The sequence below is a fragment of the Oncorhynchus keta genome, chromosome 24, assembly GCF_023373465.1.
Source record: "Oncorhynchus keta strain PuntledgeMale-10-30-2019 chromosome 24, Oket_V2, whole genome shotgun sequence".
NCBI lineage: Eukaryota > Metazoa > Chordata > Actinopteri > Salmoniformes > Salmonidae > Oncorhynchus > Oncorhynchus keta.
This window is the reverse complement of record NC_068444.1, coordinates 34,948,071-34,964,150: the sequence shown is the minus strand read 5'-3', so window position 1 is coordinate 34,964,150 and position 16,080 is coordinate 34,948,071. Positions and strand designations below refer to the sequence as shown.

Genomic DNA, 16,080 nt, shown 5'->3' with positions numbered 1-16,080 from the left:
GCAACATCTTGTCATCGTTGCTAGCTATCTGGCCCATCCCAAATCACAACACACAGACTTCTGCCCCATTTTAAGCGTGTGCACCGTTTTCGTGAAATTGTCAGCTAACCCTTCTTTAAGGCACAGTCAAAAGCACCCTCTCTTCTAACTGACTGTGGGCGAGCCGCAACAGTGATGCTATTGCTGCGTGATCCTACATGCTGTACTATGCTTTGTCTGGGTAGAATCCTAACTTGTCCACGTGTGGGTATTTGATTGCAATGTAGTCGGCGTATACCTGCGAGCAGAACTGGTTTGGGGACGCCCAGAGAGCGCGAGAGTTGTATTGCGATGGCAGAATATTCAAGTGCAGTACTGTAAGACCTTAGTTTAGTTATGTAGAAGCTTTGGGACAATTGCAACAATTGATGGCCACGAGATTATCACCAGCTCTCGTTAAACTCTCGATACGAGCTAAAACCACCCGCACAACTGATCTCAATTGCAACCATCGTCCACCACTGTTAAACATCTGCATAACGCGGATTTCGGGGTTATCTTTTAGTCCTGATTCCAACCAACATTTGTTCTCTGGTGGGTAATTATCATCGGAACATTTTAATCTTGCTATTTTTTTTCTCCACCTTTATTTAACCAGGTAGGCTAGTTGAGAACAAGTTCTCGTTTGCAACTGCGACCTGGCCAAGATAAAGCAAAGCAGTGTGACAGAGAACAACACAGAGTTACACATGGAGTAAACAATAAACAAGCCAATAACAAACAAGTCAATGACACAGTAGAGAAAATAAAGTCTATATACAGTGTGTGCAAAAGGCATGAGGAGGTAGGCAATAAATAGGCCATAGGAGCGAATAATTACAATTTAGCAGATTAACACTGGAGTGATAAATTAGCAGATGATGATGTGCAAGTAGAGATACTGGTGTGCAAAAGAGCAGAAAAGTAAACAAAATAAAAACAGTATGGGGATGAGGTAGGTAGATTGGGTGGGCTATTTACAAATGGACTATGTACAGCTGCAGTGATCGGTTAGCTGCTCAGATAGTTGATGTTTAAAGTTGGTGAGGGAAATAAAAGTCTCCAACTTCAGCCATTTTTGCAATTCGTTCCAGTCACTGGCAGCAGAGAACTGGAAGGAAAGGCGGCCAAATGGGGTGTTGGCTTTGGGGATGATCAGTGAGATGAGCAGACTAAGAGTGATGTATCTATTTGACGACTGAAACAAAGTATTTCCTTTTCTACCATGACAAATCTACTGTGGCAATTTTCCTGACACGTTGTATGAATGGGAAAAAAAATATGTTGAAGGTGTAGCCTATTCTTAATTATTTTATTTGTCTCCAATTTATGCTCTCCATGAAATGCAACGGCCTTTAAAATAAAATTGTCTGATATGGTCATATCAAGATTGAGGGTAAAATATCCCTGGACAGTCCATATTAGAAATTTGCAACAATATCAAGTAAATCATGATTGAGTCATATAATCTATATTTGTTTATCAAATGAAAATGTAGTCATTTACGTTATACATTGAAAGGCAATTATCATTTTATTTTGCCATTTAAGGTGAAGCATTTGAATGAAATGAGGGCTAATACTTCTATCTTCTTATACATCAATCAGCCTTGATTTCTGATGCTTCTGATTGGGTGATAATTCATTCGGGGCGGTAGTAGAGAATCTAGACCAGCTATATGGTATCATAATCACTTGACATGGTAACAACGAGAGATCAACTGATTTTTTTGTTGCAATCAAGCTTAGTCATCTCCCATTCGTAGCGTTTTAAGGAATCCAGCGGTAACCTGCAGGACTGCGTTCAATTCTGCCTGTTGGTTGCAATCGAGCCATAGGTATTAGCATCACATACCTAAGGGTACACCACTGGCAATCTCCCCACTGAAACATATGTTCTCAATCTTCCTTCCTCATTATTTCTTTCTCCACCATTCTCTGTCTTCCTTCCTCATAGCAAAGGATGTTTATTTGTGTGTTATAGCTTTAGATTTCCTCCCTCTGTTCACATTGTTTCATACTGCTGTAGTCTCAGGGAAGAACCCTGGAGCCACAGAGCCATCGCTAATCCTCAGGTGTGTCTGTGTGTGAGCGTGTAGTGTTGGGGGGAGATAGAGGAAGCAGTTTTTTTGTTGTGTAGCATACACACACACACACACACACACACACACACACACACACACACACACACACACACACACACACACACACACACACACACACACACACACACACACACACACACACACACACATTAGAACACCCTAACTCAGAGCTCTTAACCTGCAGCGTTTAGCCCAGGCTGGTGAGATGAGGGAGACGGGGACAGACCTGTTTACTCTAGGTCAAACAACAACAACCATCCCCTCTCTTTCATCCCTCTCTCTCTGTCCTCCCCCTCTACCTACACATCATTAGACAGTGGGGTTGAGGGGAGGCTGGAGGTGACGGATCATCACCGCTCTGTGTGTGTGTGTGTCAGTGTTCCTCCAAACACCCTAATGGCCTGTGTTTAGAGTCTGTCTCCGGCCCTCAGACATCCAAGGTTTCAGACTGGACTAAGTGTGTGTGTGTGTGTGTGTGTGTGTGTGTGTGTGTGTGTGTGTGTGTGTGTGTGTGTGTGTGTGTGTGTGTGTGTGTGTGTGTGTGTGTGTGTGTGTGTGTGTGTGTGTGTGTGTGTGTGTGTGTGTGTGTGTGTGTGTGCGTGCGTGCATGCCTGCCCCTCTGACTGCGTGCGTGCATCTCTGTCTCTGTTTGTGTGTATGCGCACGCTTGTTTGCGTGTGTGTGATTATGTGTGTGTGTGTGTGTGTGTGTGTGTGTGTGTCTGGGGGATACCGATTTACTGTTGTCGTTCGTGTCTGCAGACCAGGTCCCAGTCATTAGTACAGAGTACAGTTTGCTCTTTGCTCTGCTATGATGCTGTTTAGCTTATTGATCTGATATGTCTCACATCTTCAGCCATCAGGACTCACTGTGTTCCTGCTGTTTGGGAGGTCAATAATAGGACCTATTAGGTCAATTAGGAGTTCTTCTTCTTTCTCCAAAAACGTATCATGCTTCACCTACGTTCTTTCTCTCTCTCTCTCTCTGTGTGGGTCGATCTCTGCAATATCTCAGGTCACTGAAGAATTGACTAATCTCTGTTCTGTGTGTGTGCTCCTCCTCTCCCTACAGTATTGTGGGCCACTCGGAGCCCTACAACAAGCTCTGCTGTAAGGGATTCTGTATAGACATTCTGAAGAAGCTGTCTCGCACCATTAAGTTCTCCTACGACCTCTACCTGGTCACTAACGGGAAACACGGAAAGATGATCAGTGGCATCTGGAACGGCATGATCGGAGAGGTGAGAGGAACACTAATGCCAAACCCCATATCAAACCCTAGTCTATGGGGATCTGAGAGTAATCCGTAGGTGTAAGCAATGGGGTAAAAGCTCCACTGGCATTCTGATAGCACACTTGATTACACTTATCAAGGCTTTCACGGTCCGTTGATTAGTGTCATCAAGTGTGTTAGTGCTGGCCTGGGACAAAAGCCTGCACACCCAGGAGTTTTCCAGGACCAGGAGTGCAGAACATTACAGGAGATGTCTGTGCTCGGGCAGAGGTGGTGGGTAGCATAGAGGCTCGAGAGGTGTACCAGTAGCTTGGAATGCTGCTGTTTCAAATCCCAGAACGATAACAATTGGAATATAAACTAGCTTCTCCATAAATAGCTACAATGCTCCAACTCCTAACTATGTGCTGTGTGTTCCATGGGAGCAGGAGAGAAAAAGAGGCAGTGGTCAGTGGCAGTGGTAACCTGGGTAGGTGTACAGGAGCTCTGCCTATCTCTTTGATGGTGCATTTTAACTAGGCAATGGTGTATGAGGACATGCACATATGGTGCTGAAGATGCAAAACACACACATCAAACACAGTTGCATCCTAAGGCGTACGCCTTAACAGGTGTTTCTCATGAGAACATCACTGCCTGCATTCCTCTGCCCAGAGGCTCAATACTTTGTATGTGTTTTTTTTAGGTAATTCTAGAGAAAAATACCATAGTGTGCAATTCTTATATACAGCGCGTTCGGAAAGTATTCAGACCCCTTGACTTTTTCCAAATTTTGTTACGTTACAGCCTTCTTCTGAAAATGACTCAATCGTTTTGTTCCCTCAATCTACACACAATACCCCATAATTAGTTTCTCTGCAGATCCTCTCAAGCTCTGTTAGGTCACTGCACAGCTATTTTCAGGTTTCTGCAGAGATGTTCAATCTTGGTTCAAGTCCAGGGTCTGGCTGGGCCACTTAAGGAAATTCAGAGACAGTCCTGTGTTCTGCGTTCTGTTGGCTGTGTGCTTAGGGTTGTTGTCCCGTTGGAAGGTGAACCTTCGCCCAAGTCTGAGGTCCTGAGCGCTCTGCGGCAGGTTTTCATCAAGGAACTCTTTGTGCATTGCTCCATTCATCTTTCCCTCGATCCTAACTGGTTTCCCAGTCCCTGCCACTGAAAAACATCCCCACAGCATGATGCTGCCACCACCATGCTTCACTGTAAGGATAGTGCTTGGCAATCAGTAAAAGAGTTCAATCTTGGTTTCATCAGACCAGAGAATCTTGTTTCTCATTGTCTGAGAGTCCTTTACAGTAGAGAGAGCCCTTTACTCCAAGCGACCTGTCATGTGCCTTTTACTGAGGAGTGGCTTCTGTCTGGCCACTCTACCATAAAGGCCTGATGGGTAGAGTGCTGCAGAGATGGTTGTCGTTCTGGAAGGTTCTCCCATCTCCACAGAGGAACTCTGGAGCTCTGTCAGAGTGACCATCAGGTTCTTTGCCACCTCCCCGACCAAGGCCCTTCTTCCCCGATTGCTCAGTTTGGCCGGGCTGCCAGGTCTAGAAAGAGTCTTGGTGGTTCCAAACTTCTTCCATTTAAGAATGATGGAGGCCACTGTTTTCTAGGGGACCTTCAATGCTGCAGAAATGTTTTGGTACCCTTCCCCAGATCTGTGCCTAGATACAATCCTGTCTCAGAGCTCTGCTGACATTTCTTTTGACCTTATGGTTTGGTTTTTGCTCTGACATGCACTGTCAACTGTGGGACCTTAAATAGACAGGTGTGTGCCTTTCCAAATCATGTCCAATCAATTACATTTACCACAGGTGGACTCCAATCAAGTTGTAGAAACATCTCATGGATGATCAATGGAACCTGGATGCATCTGAGCTCAATTTCGAGTCTCATAGCAAAGGGTCTGAATACTTATGTAAATGAGTTATTTCTGTTTTTTATTTTTAATAAATTAGCCAACATTTCTATAAACCAGTTTTCGCTTTGTCGTTATGGCATATTGTGTGTAGATTGATGATGACATTTTTTATTTAATGCATTTTAGAATAAGGCTGTAATGTAACAACATGCGAAAATCTGAACTGCACGTTAACAGTGGGATTATGTAGGGTAAATCCTATTGTCAGTTGTATAATGTAAAGATGTACTTGTATCAACCTGACACTCTCTTTTCCTCACCCTGTCTCATTCCTCACCCTCTCCTCTCCCAGGTGTTCTATAGGAAAGCAGACATGGCCATAGGTTCTCTCACCATAAATGAGGAGCGTTCTGAGATCATCGACTTCTCCGTGCCCTTCGTTGAGACGGGCATCAGCGTCATGGTTGCCCGTAGCAATGGGACTGTCTCCCCCTCCGCCTTCCTTGGTGAGATAGTAGGATTGATTAATTGATTGACTTGAGATAATGTAAATATAATTTGATCTGAGGTCGGTTTAGTTGAATTACTCCAATAGCTATCATTAGGATATGGGGAAGACAAGATGATCCTAGATGTGTGCCTAATAGTAATTTACCTGTTTTGTCTGCTATGATGCCTCTCCCCATGGATGCAGCAGGACCGCTAGCTCCCATGGCAACGCTCAGTGAGCACAAACGTGTGTGTGTGTGGCCTACTTTACTGAGTTCTGTCTCAGTGGTCTGTTTTTTCTGCTTTAGGAAACTTTAGATTAAAGTTTTATCCCGCAGATATGACTAAATCCCACATAAACCCCGAAACAACAAAATCAAAATGAAAACAAGTTGCTGGATATTTTCCCATGTTAAAATGAATAATTTTTTTTATCTCTGCCTCTTCTCTCCCTGATCTTCAAATTACAGTGGGGCAAAAAAGTATTTAGTCAGCCACCAATTGTGCATGTTCTCCCACTTAAAAAGATTAGAGAGGCCTGTAATTTTCATCATAGGTACACTTCAACTATGACAGACAAAATGAAAAAAAAAATCCAGAAAATCACATTGTAGGATTTTTAATGAATTTATTTGCAAATTATGGTGGAAAATAAGTATTTGGTCAATAACAAAAGTTTATCTCAATACTTTGTTATATACCCTTTGTTGGCAATGACAGAGGGCAAACGTTTTCTGTCAGTCTTCACAAGGCTTTCACACACTGTTGCTGGTATTTTGGCCCATTCCTCCATGCAGATCTCCTCTAGAACAGTGATGTTTTGGGGCTGTTGCTGGACAACACAGACTTTCAACTCCCTCCAAAGATTTTCTATGGGGTTGAGATCTGGAGACTGGCTAGGCCACACAGGACCTTGAAATGCTTCTTACGAAGCCACTTCTTCGTTGCCCGGGCAGTGTGTTTGGGATCATTGTCATGCTGAAAGACCCAGCCACGTTTCATCTTTATGGTGGAAGGAGGTTTTCACTTAAAATCTCATGATACATGGCCCCATTCATCCTTACCTTTACACGGATCAGTCGTCCTGGTCCCTTTGCAGAAAAACAGCTCCAAAGCATGATGTTTCCACCCCCATGCTTCACAGTAGGTATGGTGTTCTTTGGATTCAACTCAGCATTCTTTCTCCTCCAAACACGACGAGTTGAGTTTTTACCAAAAAGTTCTATTTTGGTTTCATCTGACCATATGACATTCTCCCAATCTTCTTCTGGATCATCCAAATGCTCTCTAGCAAACTTCAGATGGTCCTGGACATGTACTGGCTTAAGCAGGGGGACACGTCTGGCACTACAGGATTTGAGTCCCTGGCGGCGTAATGTGTTACTGATGGCAGGCTTTGTTACTTTGGTCCCAGTTCTCTGCAGGTCATTCACTAGGTTCCCCCGTGTGGTTTTGGGATTTTTGCTCACCGTTCTTGTGATCATTTTGACCCCACGGGGTGAGATCTTGCGTAGAGCCCCAGATTGAGGGAGATTATCAGTGATCTTGTATGTCTTACATTTCCTAATAATTGCTCCCACAGTTGATTTCTTCAAACCAAGCTGCTTACCTATTGCAGATTCAGTCTTCCCAGGATGGTGCAGGTCTACAATTTTGTTTATGGTGTCCTTTGACAGCTCTTTGGTCTTGGCCATAGTGGAGTTTGGAGTGTGACTGTTTGAGGTTGTGGACAGGTGTCTTTTATACTGATAAGTTCAAACAGGTGCCATTAATACAGGCAAAGAGTGGAGGACAGAGGAGCCTCTTAAATAAGAAGTTACAGGTCTGTGAGAGCCAGAAATCTTGCTTGTTTGTAGGTGACCAAATACTTATTTTCCACCATAATTTGCAAATAATTTCATAAAAAATCCTACAATGTGATTTTCTGGATTTTTTTCTCATTTTGTCTGTCATAGTTGAAGTGTACCTATGATGAAAATTAACGTCCTCTCTCATCTTTTTAAGTGGGAGAACTTGCACAATTGGTGGCTGACTAAATACTTTTTTTGCCCCACTGTATGATAATTACCTTGTTTGAGCCTGGCAGTACAAAAGCTAACACGACAACCAAAGGAATGGATTAAGAATCCCATGATTACCGTTAATTCTTCTTTAGAGACTATGCAGAAGACATTGTTAGCCATTATTGGCCAGTCCAAAATACCTGAAAAGAAAGATGTCTCTCACTCCTTCTCTCTTTTGCCCTCCCTCCCCTCATTGACTCTCATCCTCTCCACTAGAGCCCTATAGCCCAGCGGTGTGGGTGATGATGTTTGTAATGTGCCTGACCGTGGTCGCTGTGACTGTATTCGTGTTTGAGTACTTCAGTCCTGTCGGGTACAACCGAAGCTTGGTCAGTGCCAAAGGTGAGTTGAGACAAACCTGTCTGCTAGCCTGGATTTAGCTCAGAGGGCTAACACAGGAGACCCAGGTTCAAACTCAGTTGCCTTTAAGGTTTTTAACTTGGGTCAAACGGTTCGGGTAGCCTTCCACAAGCTATCCACAATCAATTGGGTGGATTTTGGCCCATTCCTCCTGACAGAGCTGGTGTAACTGAGTCAGGTTTGTAGGCCTCCTTGCCCGCAAACGCTTTTTCAGTTCTGCCACAAATTTTCTAGAGGATTGAGGTCAGGGCTTTGTGATGGCCAATCTAATACCTTGACTTTGTTGTCCTTAAGCCATTTTGCTACAACATTGGAATTTTCCACTTGAAAATTTGTGGGCAGAACTGAAAAAAGGGTATGCTAGCAAGGAGGCCTACAAACCTGACTCAGTTACACCAGTGTCCAACCCAAGTTAAACATTGACCCAAGTTAAACATTTTAAAGGCAATGCTACCAAATACTAATTGAGTGTATGTAAACTTCTGACCCGCTGGGAATGTGATGAAAGAAATACAAGCTGAAATAAATCTTTCTCTCTACTAATGTTCTTACATTTCACATTCTTAAAATAAAGTGGTGATCCTAACTGACCTAAGACAGATAATTTTTATCTGGATGTCAGGAATTTTGAAAAACTGAATTTAAATGTATTTGCCTAAGGTGCATGTAAACTTCTGACTTCAACTGTATATAGACAGTACCAGCCAGAAGGTTGGACACACCTATTCATTCAAAGGTTTTAATGTATTTGTACTATTTTCTGCATTGTAGATTAAAAGTAAAGACATCAAAACTATGAAATAACACATGTGGAATCATGTAATACCCCAAAAATGGTTAAACATATCAAAATATATTTTAGATTTGAGATTCTTCAAAGTAGCCACCCTTTGCCTTGATGACAGCTTTGCACTCTCTTGGCATTCTCTCAACCAGCTTCACCTGGAATGCTTTTCCAGTCTTGAAGGAGTTCTCACATATGCTAAGCACTTGTTGGCTGCTCTTCCTTCACTCTGCTGTCCGACTCATCCCAAACCATCTCAATCGAGGCCAGGCCATCTGATACAGCACTCCATCAATCAAATGGAAAAATAGCCCATAAACATTCTGGAGGTGTGTTTTGGGTCATTTTCCTGTTGAAAAACACCCATTAAGCCCAAACCAGATGGGATGGCGTATTTCTGCAGAATGCTGTGGTTGCCATGCTGGTTAAGTGTGCCTTGATTTATAACGCTTGGCATTCTCGGGGCGGCAGCGTAGCCTAGTGGTTAGAGTGTTGGACTCGTAACCGGAAGGTTGCAAGTTCAAACCCCCGAGCTGACAAGGAACAAATCTGTCATTCTGCCCCTGAACAGGCAGTTAACCCACTGTTCCCAGGCCGTCATTGAAAATAAGAATATGTTCTTAACTGACTTGCCTGGTTAAATAAAGTAAAAATAAAAATAAATCATTCACTGACAGTGTCACCAGCAAAGCATCCCCACACTATCACACCTCATGCTTTACGGTGGGAACCACACATGCGGAGATCATCAATTCACTTACTCTGCGTCTCACAAGGACACAGTGGTTGGAACCAAAAATCTAAAAGTTGAACTCATCAGACCAAAGGACAGAATTTCACCAGTTTAATGTCCATTGCTCATGTTTCATGGCCCAGGCAAGTCTCTTCTTCTTATTGGTGTCCTTTAATTGTGGTTTCTTTGCAGCACTTTGGCCATGAAGGCCTGATTCACACAGTCTCTTCTGAACAGTTGATGTTGAGATGTGTCTTTTACTTGAACTTTGTGAAGCATTTATTTGGGCTGCAATTTCTGAGGCTGGTAACTCTAATGAACTTATCCTCTGCAGTAGAGGTAACTCTCGGTCTTCCTTTCCTGTGGTCGGTCCTCATGAGAGCCAGTTTCATCATTAGGCTTGATGGTTTTTGCGACTGCACTTGAAGAAACCTTCAAAGTTCTTGAAATGTTCCAGATTGGCCGACCTTCATGTCTTAAAGTAGTGGTGGACTGTCATTTCTCTTTGCTTATTTGAGCTGTTCTTGCCATAATATGGACTTGATCTTTTACCAAACATGGTTATCTTCTGTATACCACCCATACCTTGTCACAACATACCTGACTGGCACAATGCATTCCAGGTGACTTTCTCATGAAGCTGGTTGAGAGAATGCCAAGCGTGTACAAAGCTCTCAAGGGAAAGTGCGGCTACTTTGAAGAATCTCAAATATAAAATATATTTAGATTTGTTTAATACTGTTTTGGTTACTACATGATTCCATATGTGTTATTTCGTAGTTGTGATGTCTTCACTATTATTCTACAATGTATAAAATAGTAATAATAAAGAAAAACCTGGAATGAGTTGGTGTGTCCAAACTTTTGACTGGTACTGTATATTTCGGACAACTTGGGGAGCCAAATAAAATCACCCACTGAAGGAAGTCGACCCACGGGCCACCTGTTGGGGAAGCCTGCTTTACAGGTTATGAAACAGAATGTCCTACAGAGAGTCCCCGGAAGACTGTGGGGTATAGCCATACACAAAACGAAGATGGCTATTCAATCCCAGCATGCCGAGATGCCAAAGCTCGCTCTCGTCTCACTGTCTGAAAGGTCACTTCCTGGTTTAATTAACGTTTGTCGCTAGGCTAATCTGACGGAGATGGATGTGTCTCCGCTAAGATGAGCAAGATGGATGGACTTAGGGTGTGTTCCCCAACACGACACACAGCTAGAAGCAGGCTAGCGGCAAGCGCAGTGTTCCCCAACACGACACACAGTTAGAGGCTAATGCTGTCTTCCACAACATGATACAGACCAGGTGGAGGCAGGCTAATGTCTAACCTTTCAGTGGCTAGGCTAATGCTGAGAGGATCGCTAATGCTGCTGGGTAGAGTGATGGGTTAGGGAACGACCTATGAATAGAAACACTATATAAGTTTGACCTATTCAGCTCTCTATAAGGGATAGGAGTGGCCTATAGAAATAAGCTAATTGGAAATTCATGATTCTGTCATCAACAGTATAGGAACATGGACATATAAGGATTATGTTTCATGAAACACATCAACAACACTGAATCTTGGGAGCATTGATCATTCATCCAATTGAACATCTGCTAATGAGGCTGTTATGATACCTTGGGTTTATTAACCAAACATCTAATCTCCACCTCCCTCTCCTCTAGCTCTCAATGGTAATGTAAAGTGTTTTGTATTTTGAAAATACAAAATGACAGAATTTTGAAAATACAAAATACATTGGAGTGTAGTTCAGCCCAGTGTAATTCAAATAAAAAAATACTCAGAAATAATTCAAATATGTATTTCAAATACACTACCGGTCAAAAGTTTTAGAACACCTACTCATTCAAGGGTTTTTCTTATTTTTTTAAACTATTTTATACATTGTAGAATAATAGTGAAAACATAAAAACAATTAAATAACACATATGGAATCATGTAGTAACCAAAAATTGTTAAACAAATCAAAATATATATTATATTTCAGATTCTTCAAATAGCCACCTGTCACGCATTGGTCTTAGTATTTTTGTGTTTTCTTTAATTATTTGTTCAGGCCAGGGTGTGACATGGGGTTATTGTATTGTCGTATTGTTTTTTTTGTAGGCATTGGGATTGCGGTTGATTAGGGGTGTGTCTAGTATAGGCTTGGCTGCCTGAGGCGGTTCTCAATCAGAGTCAGGTGATTCTTGTTGTCTCTGATGGGGAACCGTATTTAGGTAGCCCGGGTTTCACTTTGTATTTCGTGGGTGATTGTTCCTGTCTCTGTGTAGTGTTCACCAGATAGGCTGTAATTAGGTTTCACGTTCCGTTTTGTTGTTTTGTATTTGTATAAGTTATGTTCATGTATCGCGATCCTTCATTAAAGATCATGAGTAACAACCACGCTGCATTTCGGTCCGACTCTCTTTCGACAAACGAAGAACGCCGTTACACCACCCTTTGTCTTGATGTCAGCTTTGAACACTCTTGGCATTATCTCAACCTGCTGCATGAGGTAGTCACCTGGAATTCATTTCAAGTAACATGTGTGCCTTCTTAAAAAGTTCATTTGTGGAATTTCTTTCCTTCTTAATGTGTTTGAGACAATAAGTTGTGTTGTGACAGGGTAGGGGGGTGTACAGAAGAATCATATTTGGTAAAAGATCAAGTCCATATTATGGCAAGAACAGCTCTAATAAGCAAAGAGAAATGACAGTCCATCATTACTTTAATTTTAAGACATGAAGGTCAGTCAATATGGAAAATGTTAAGAACTTCGATAGTTTCTTCAAATGCAGTCGCAAAAACCATCAAGCTCTATGAGCTCTCTACTGGCTCTCATGAGGACCGCCACAGGAATGGAAGACCCAGAGTTATCTCTGCAGCAGAGGATACGCTCATTAGAGTTATCAGCCTCAGAAATTGCAGCCCAAATGAATATTTCACAGAGTTGAAGTAACAGACACATCTCAACATCAACTGTTCAGAGGAGACTGTGTGAATCAGGCCTTCATGGTTGAATTGCTGCAAAGAAACCACTACTAAAGAACACCAATAATAAGAAGAGACTTGCTTGGGCCAAGAAACTCGTGCAATGGACATTAGACCAGTGGAAATTTGTTGTTTGGTCTGGTCCAAATAGGAGATTTTTGGTTCCAACTGCCATGTCTTTGTGAGACGTGGTGTGGATGAACGGAGGATCTCCACATGTATTTCCCACCATAAAGCATGGAGGAGTAGGTGTTATGGTGTGGGGGTGCTTGGCTGGTGACCAGGCACACTTAACCAGCATGGCTACCGCAGCATTCTGCAGCGATACACCATCCACATCTGGTTTGGGCTTAGTGGGACTATCATTTGTTTTTCAACAGGACAATGACCCAAAACACACCTGCAGGTTGTGTAAGGGCTATTTTACCAAGGAGATTGATGGAATGCTGCATCAGATGATCTGGCCTCCACAATCACCTGACCTAAACCAAATTGAGATGGTTTGGGATGAGTTGGACAGCAGAGTGAAGGAAAAGCAGCCAACAAGTGCTCAGCATATGTGGGAACTCCTTCAAGACTGTTGGACAAGCATTCCAGGTGAAGCTTGTTGAGAGAATGCCAATAGTGTTCAAAGCTGTCATCAAGGCAAAGGGTGGCTATTTGAAGAATCTCAAATATAAAATACATTTAGATTGTTCAACACTTTTTTGGTTACAGCATGAGTCCACATGTGTTATTTCGTAGTTTTGATGTCCTCACTATTATTCTACAATGTATAAAATAGTAAAAATAAAGAAAAACCCTTGAATGAGTAGGTGTACTAAAACTTCTGACCGGTAGTGTATATGTAATAAAAATACTGCCCATCTCTGCTCCCCCCCCCCCAGCGCCCGGAGGTCCTACCTTCACCATAGGGAAGTCAGTGTGGCTACTGTGGGGCATCGTGTTCAATAACTCAGTCCCCATTGAGAACCCTAAAGGCACAACCAGTAAGATCATGGTGTTGGTGTGGGCCTTCTTCGCTGTCATCTTCCTGGCCTCCTACACTGCCAACCTGGCTGCCTTCATGATCCAGGAGCAGTACATAGACACTGTGTCTGGACTGTCTGACAAGAAGGTAGGACAACTAATCAATCCCTGAGTCATCCATCAATCCATCCATCCTGATAACTGTCCTCTCTGGGCTCGTCCTGTCAACGATTCTCCCTGTCAGACCATAGCATTCACACACACACACACACACACACACACGCACACGCACACGCACACGCACACGCACACACACACAATCTTCGTCATTTGGCTCGTTATTCCTCAGCGTAATCACAGAAGAGGAAAATGGCAAGCGACAAACTTCACTTCAGAGTATGAGAGCGAGAAACAAATAAACAAAGAATAGATACAGAGAGAGAGAGAAAGCCAGGGCCTCAGGGGATGTGTTGAGACAATATTATATTATTTTCAGACAGTGAACACACACACACACAGGATCTTATTGTAGAGAGGTCCATCCATCTTCACAGGGATCTGAAGGTCAATACTAACAGCTTATAATGGAGAGTTTTTGTTTACACTTTAATTGAGTTTCATGAGCGTCTGGGTTCTGTGTGGTTCTGTCAAAGGTTTCATCCATCCTGCACTCTGAATCCTCTCAACTCTGACCTGACTTGGCCAAACGGCCCTGAGTTGAAGTACTACACTAAAAAAAATGCTGTGTGAACAATCCATTGCTGGGTAAATATATATTTTTGACCCAGCAGTTGGGGCACTTAGTTGGGTTATTGAGCTATGACCAGATTGGCAGTATGTCTGTTACATATATTTGAAATACATATTCCAATTACTTCTGAGTATTGTGCGTTTTGTATTACACTGGGCTGAACAACACAATATAATTTGTAGTAAGATACTCTTGAAAGCTGTAATTTCTGTATTTCAAAATACTTTTTTTATAGCGGTTCACAATTTTGTGGTACCCTTTCACCCAACATTGGTATCAGAAGTCTGATGGTGCTATGGTGTGATAATAGCATCTGCTAAATGAACTAAATATAAATGTATATGTAAAAATAAACAATTGGAAAGCATGCTGAGTTACTCTAACAAGCTTTCGGTCATTTAGAATTATCCAGAGTGCATGCAGCTAAGGTAGACAAACAACAACATATCACAGTCAAAGCAAGTAAGACGTTTCCACAACCACACAGGATATTGTTGCTGATCGGCTGGCTACTTGCAAATTTAGTTTTGTATTTTAAAATACAAAATACAAGGCTTTTAATTCAATGAAATTCTTGCAACGGTATTTTATATTTTTTATTTTGATACATTGGTCTTTCGGTATTTTGTAATTGTAATTTGTAATTTATTCCCATCCCTGGCAATGACCCAGCAGGCCAGATCAGAAGACTGGAGGCGTGGCTAAGTAGGGGTGTGGCTTTCAGATAGCTATTTTTGGACACCCATGAGTGTAAATGTCAGTCAGGTTTGTCTTGTCTGTGGTATTGTCATTGCATTACAATTTTGAGCTGATAGTTTTGTAGCTTTAAAGAGGTGTACATAACAGTATGAGTTCATCAAGAACCTATACATTTCCAAATATTGGAATTGGTACCCCTGTGTGAAAGTCTTTGAATGAAGATGTTATTCATTTTATATTAGGACAATAAAATGACAGTTATAAGACTTTAAGGCCCACATGAAAGTATAAAATGACCCATGTTTGGGTAATTCAAAGGCATAGCCTATTGAGAGTGTGGCTTTCAGATAGTTATTTTAGGCCAACCGTGAGAGTAAATGTCATTCCTGTTCATCATGTTAAATTTGTACACTGCAAATTAAAATGTTGCTTAAACCAGAAGGGGACTAGGGTTCCAAATTTGGAACACCCCCCCACGTTCAGCTGGAAGGTGGCGCATGGAACGCAAAAATATTCCAAAAAATATTTAACCTCCACACATTAACAAGTCCAATAGCTCAAATGAAAGATAAACAACTTGTTTATCTACCCAGCAAGTCAGATTTCTAAAATGTTTTACGGCGAAAACATAGCACATATTTATGTCAAACCACCACCGCAGACATAGCTCATTTGCATAGCCAAGTTGGAAGAAATATGCAATCAACAAACGCAGGATTAAAAGAAAAATAATTTCACTAACCTTTTGAAATCTTCATCAGATGACAGTAATATAACATGTTACACAGTACATTTATGTTTTTTTCAATAATATGCTATATATATCCATAAATCTCTGTTTACAATGATGCATCGTTCAAAAAATGCTATTCAAATGTCCTGAGAAATGACGATAGCTCCGGCAGATAACGTCAGCTAACAAGGAATACACATCATAAACTTTGACTAAATATGCATGTTCTACATATATATAGTTAGATACACTTCTTCTGAATGCAATCGCTGTGTTACATTTATTTTTAACGTTACAGGTTTCGTTCACTA

At 41.9% G+C, this 16,080-nt stretch overlaps 1 protein-coding gene across 1 annotated transcript in view; it reads left to right on the top strand.

The window, feature by feature from the left end:
- LOC118357737 (glutamate receptor ionotropic, NMDA 2C-like) overlaps positions 1 to 16,080 on the top strand; it is a 94,802-nt gene that overhangs the window by 58,666 nt on the left and 20,056 nt on the right. The window contains exons 9-12 of the mRNA XM_052478436.1: positions 3,194 to 3,362; positions 5,560 to 5,713; positions 7,976 to 8,101; positions 13,505 to 13,734. Of these exons, the coding sequence (XP_052334396.1) occupies positions 3,194 to 3,362; positions 5,560 to 5,713; positions 7,976 to 8,101; positions 13,505 to 13,734 (679 nt within the window). The remainder of the gene's footprint in view (positions 1 to 3,193; positions 3,363 to 5,559; positions 5,714 to 7,975; positions 8,102 to 13,504; positions 13,735 to 16,080) is intronic.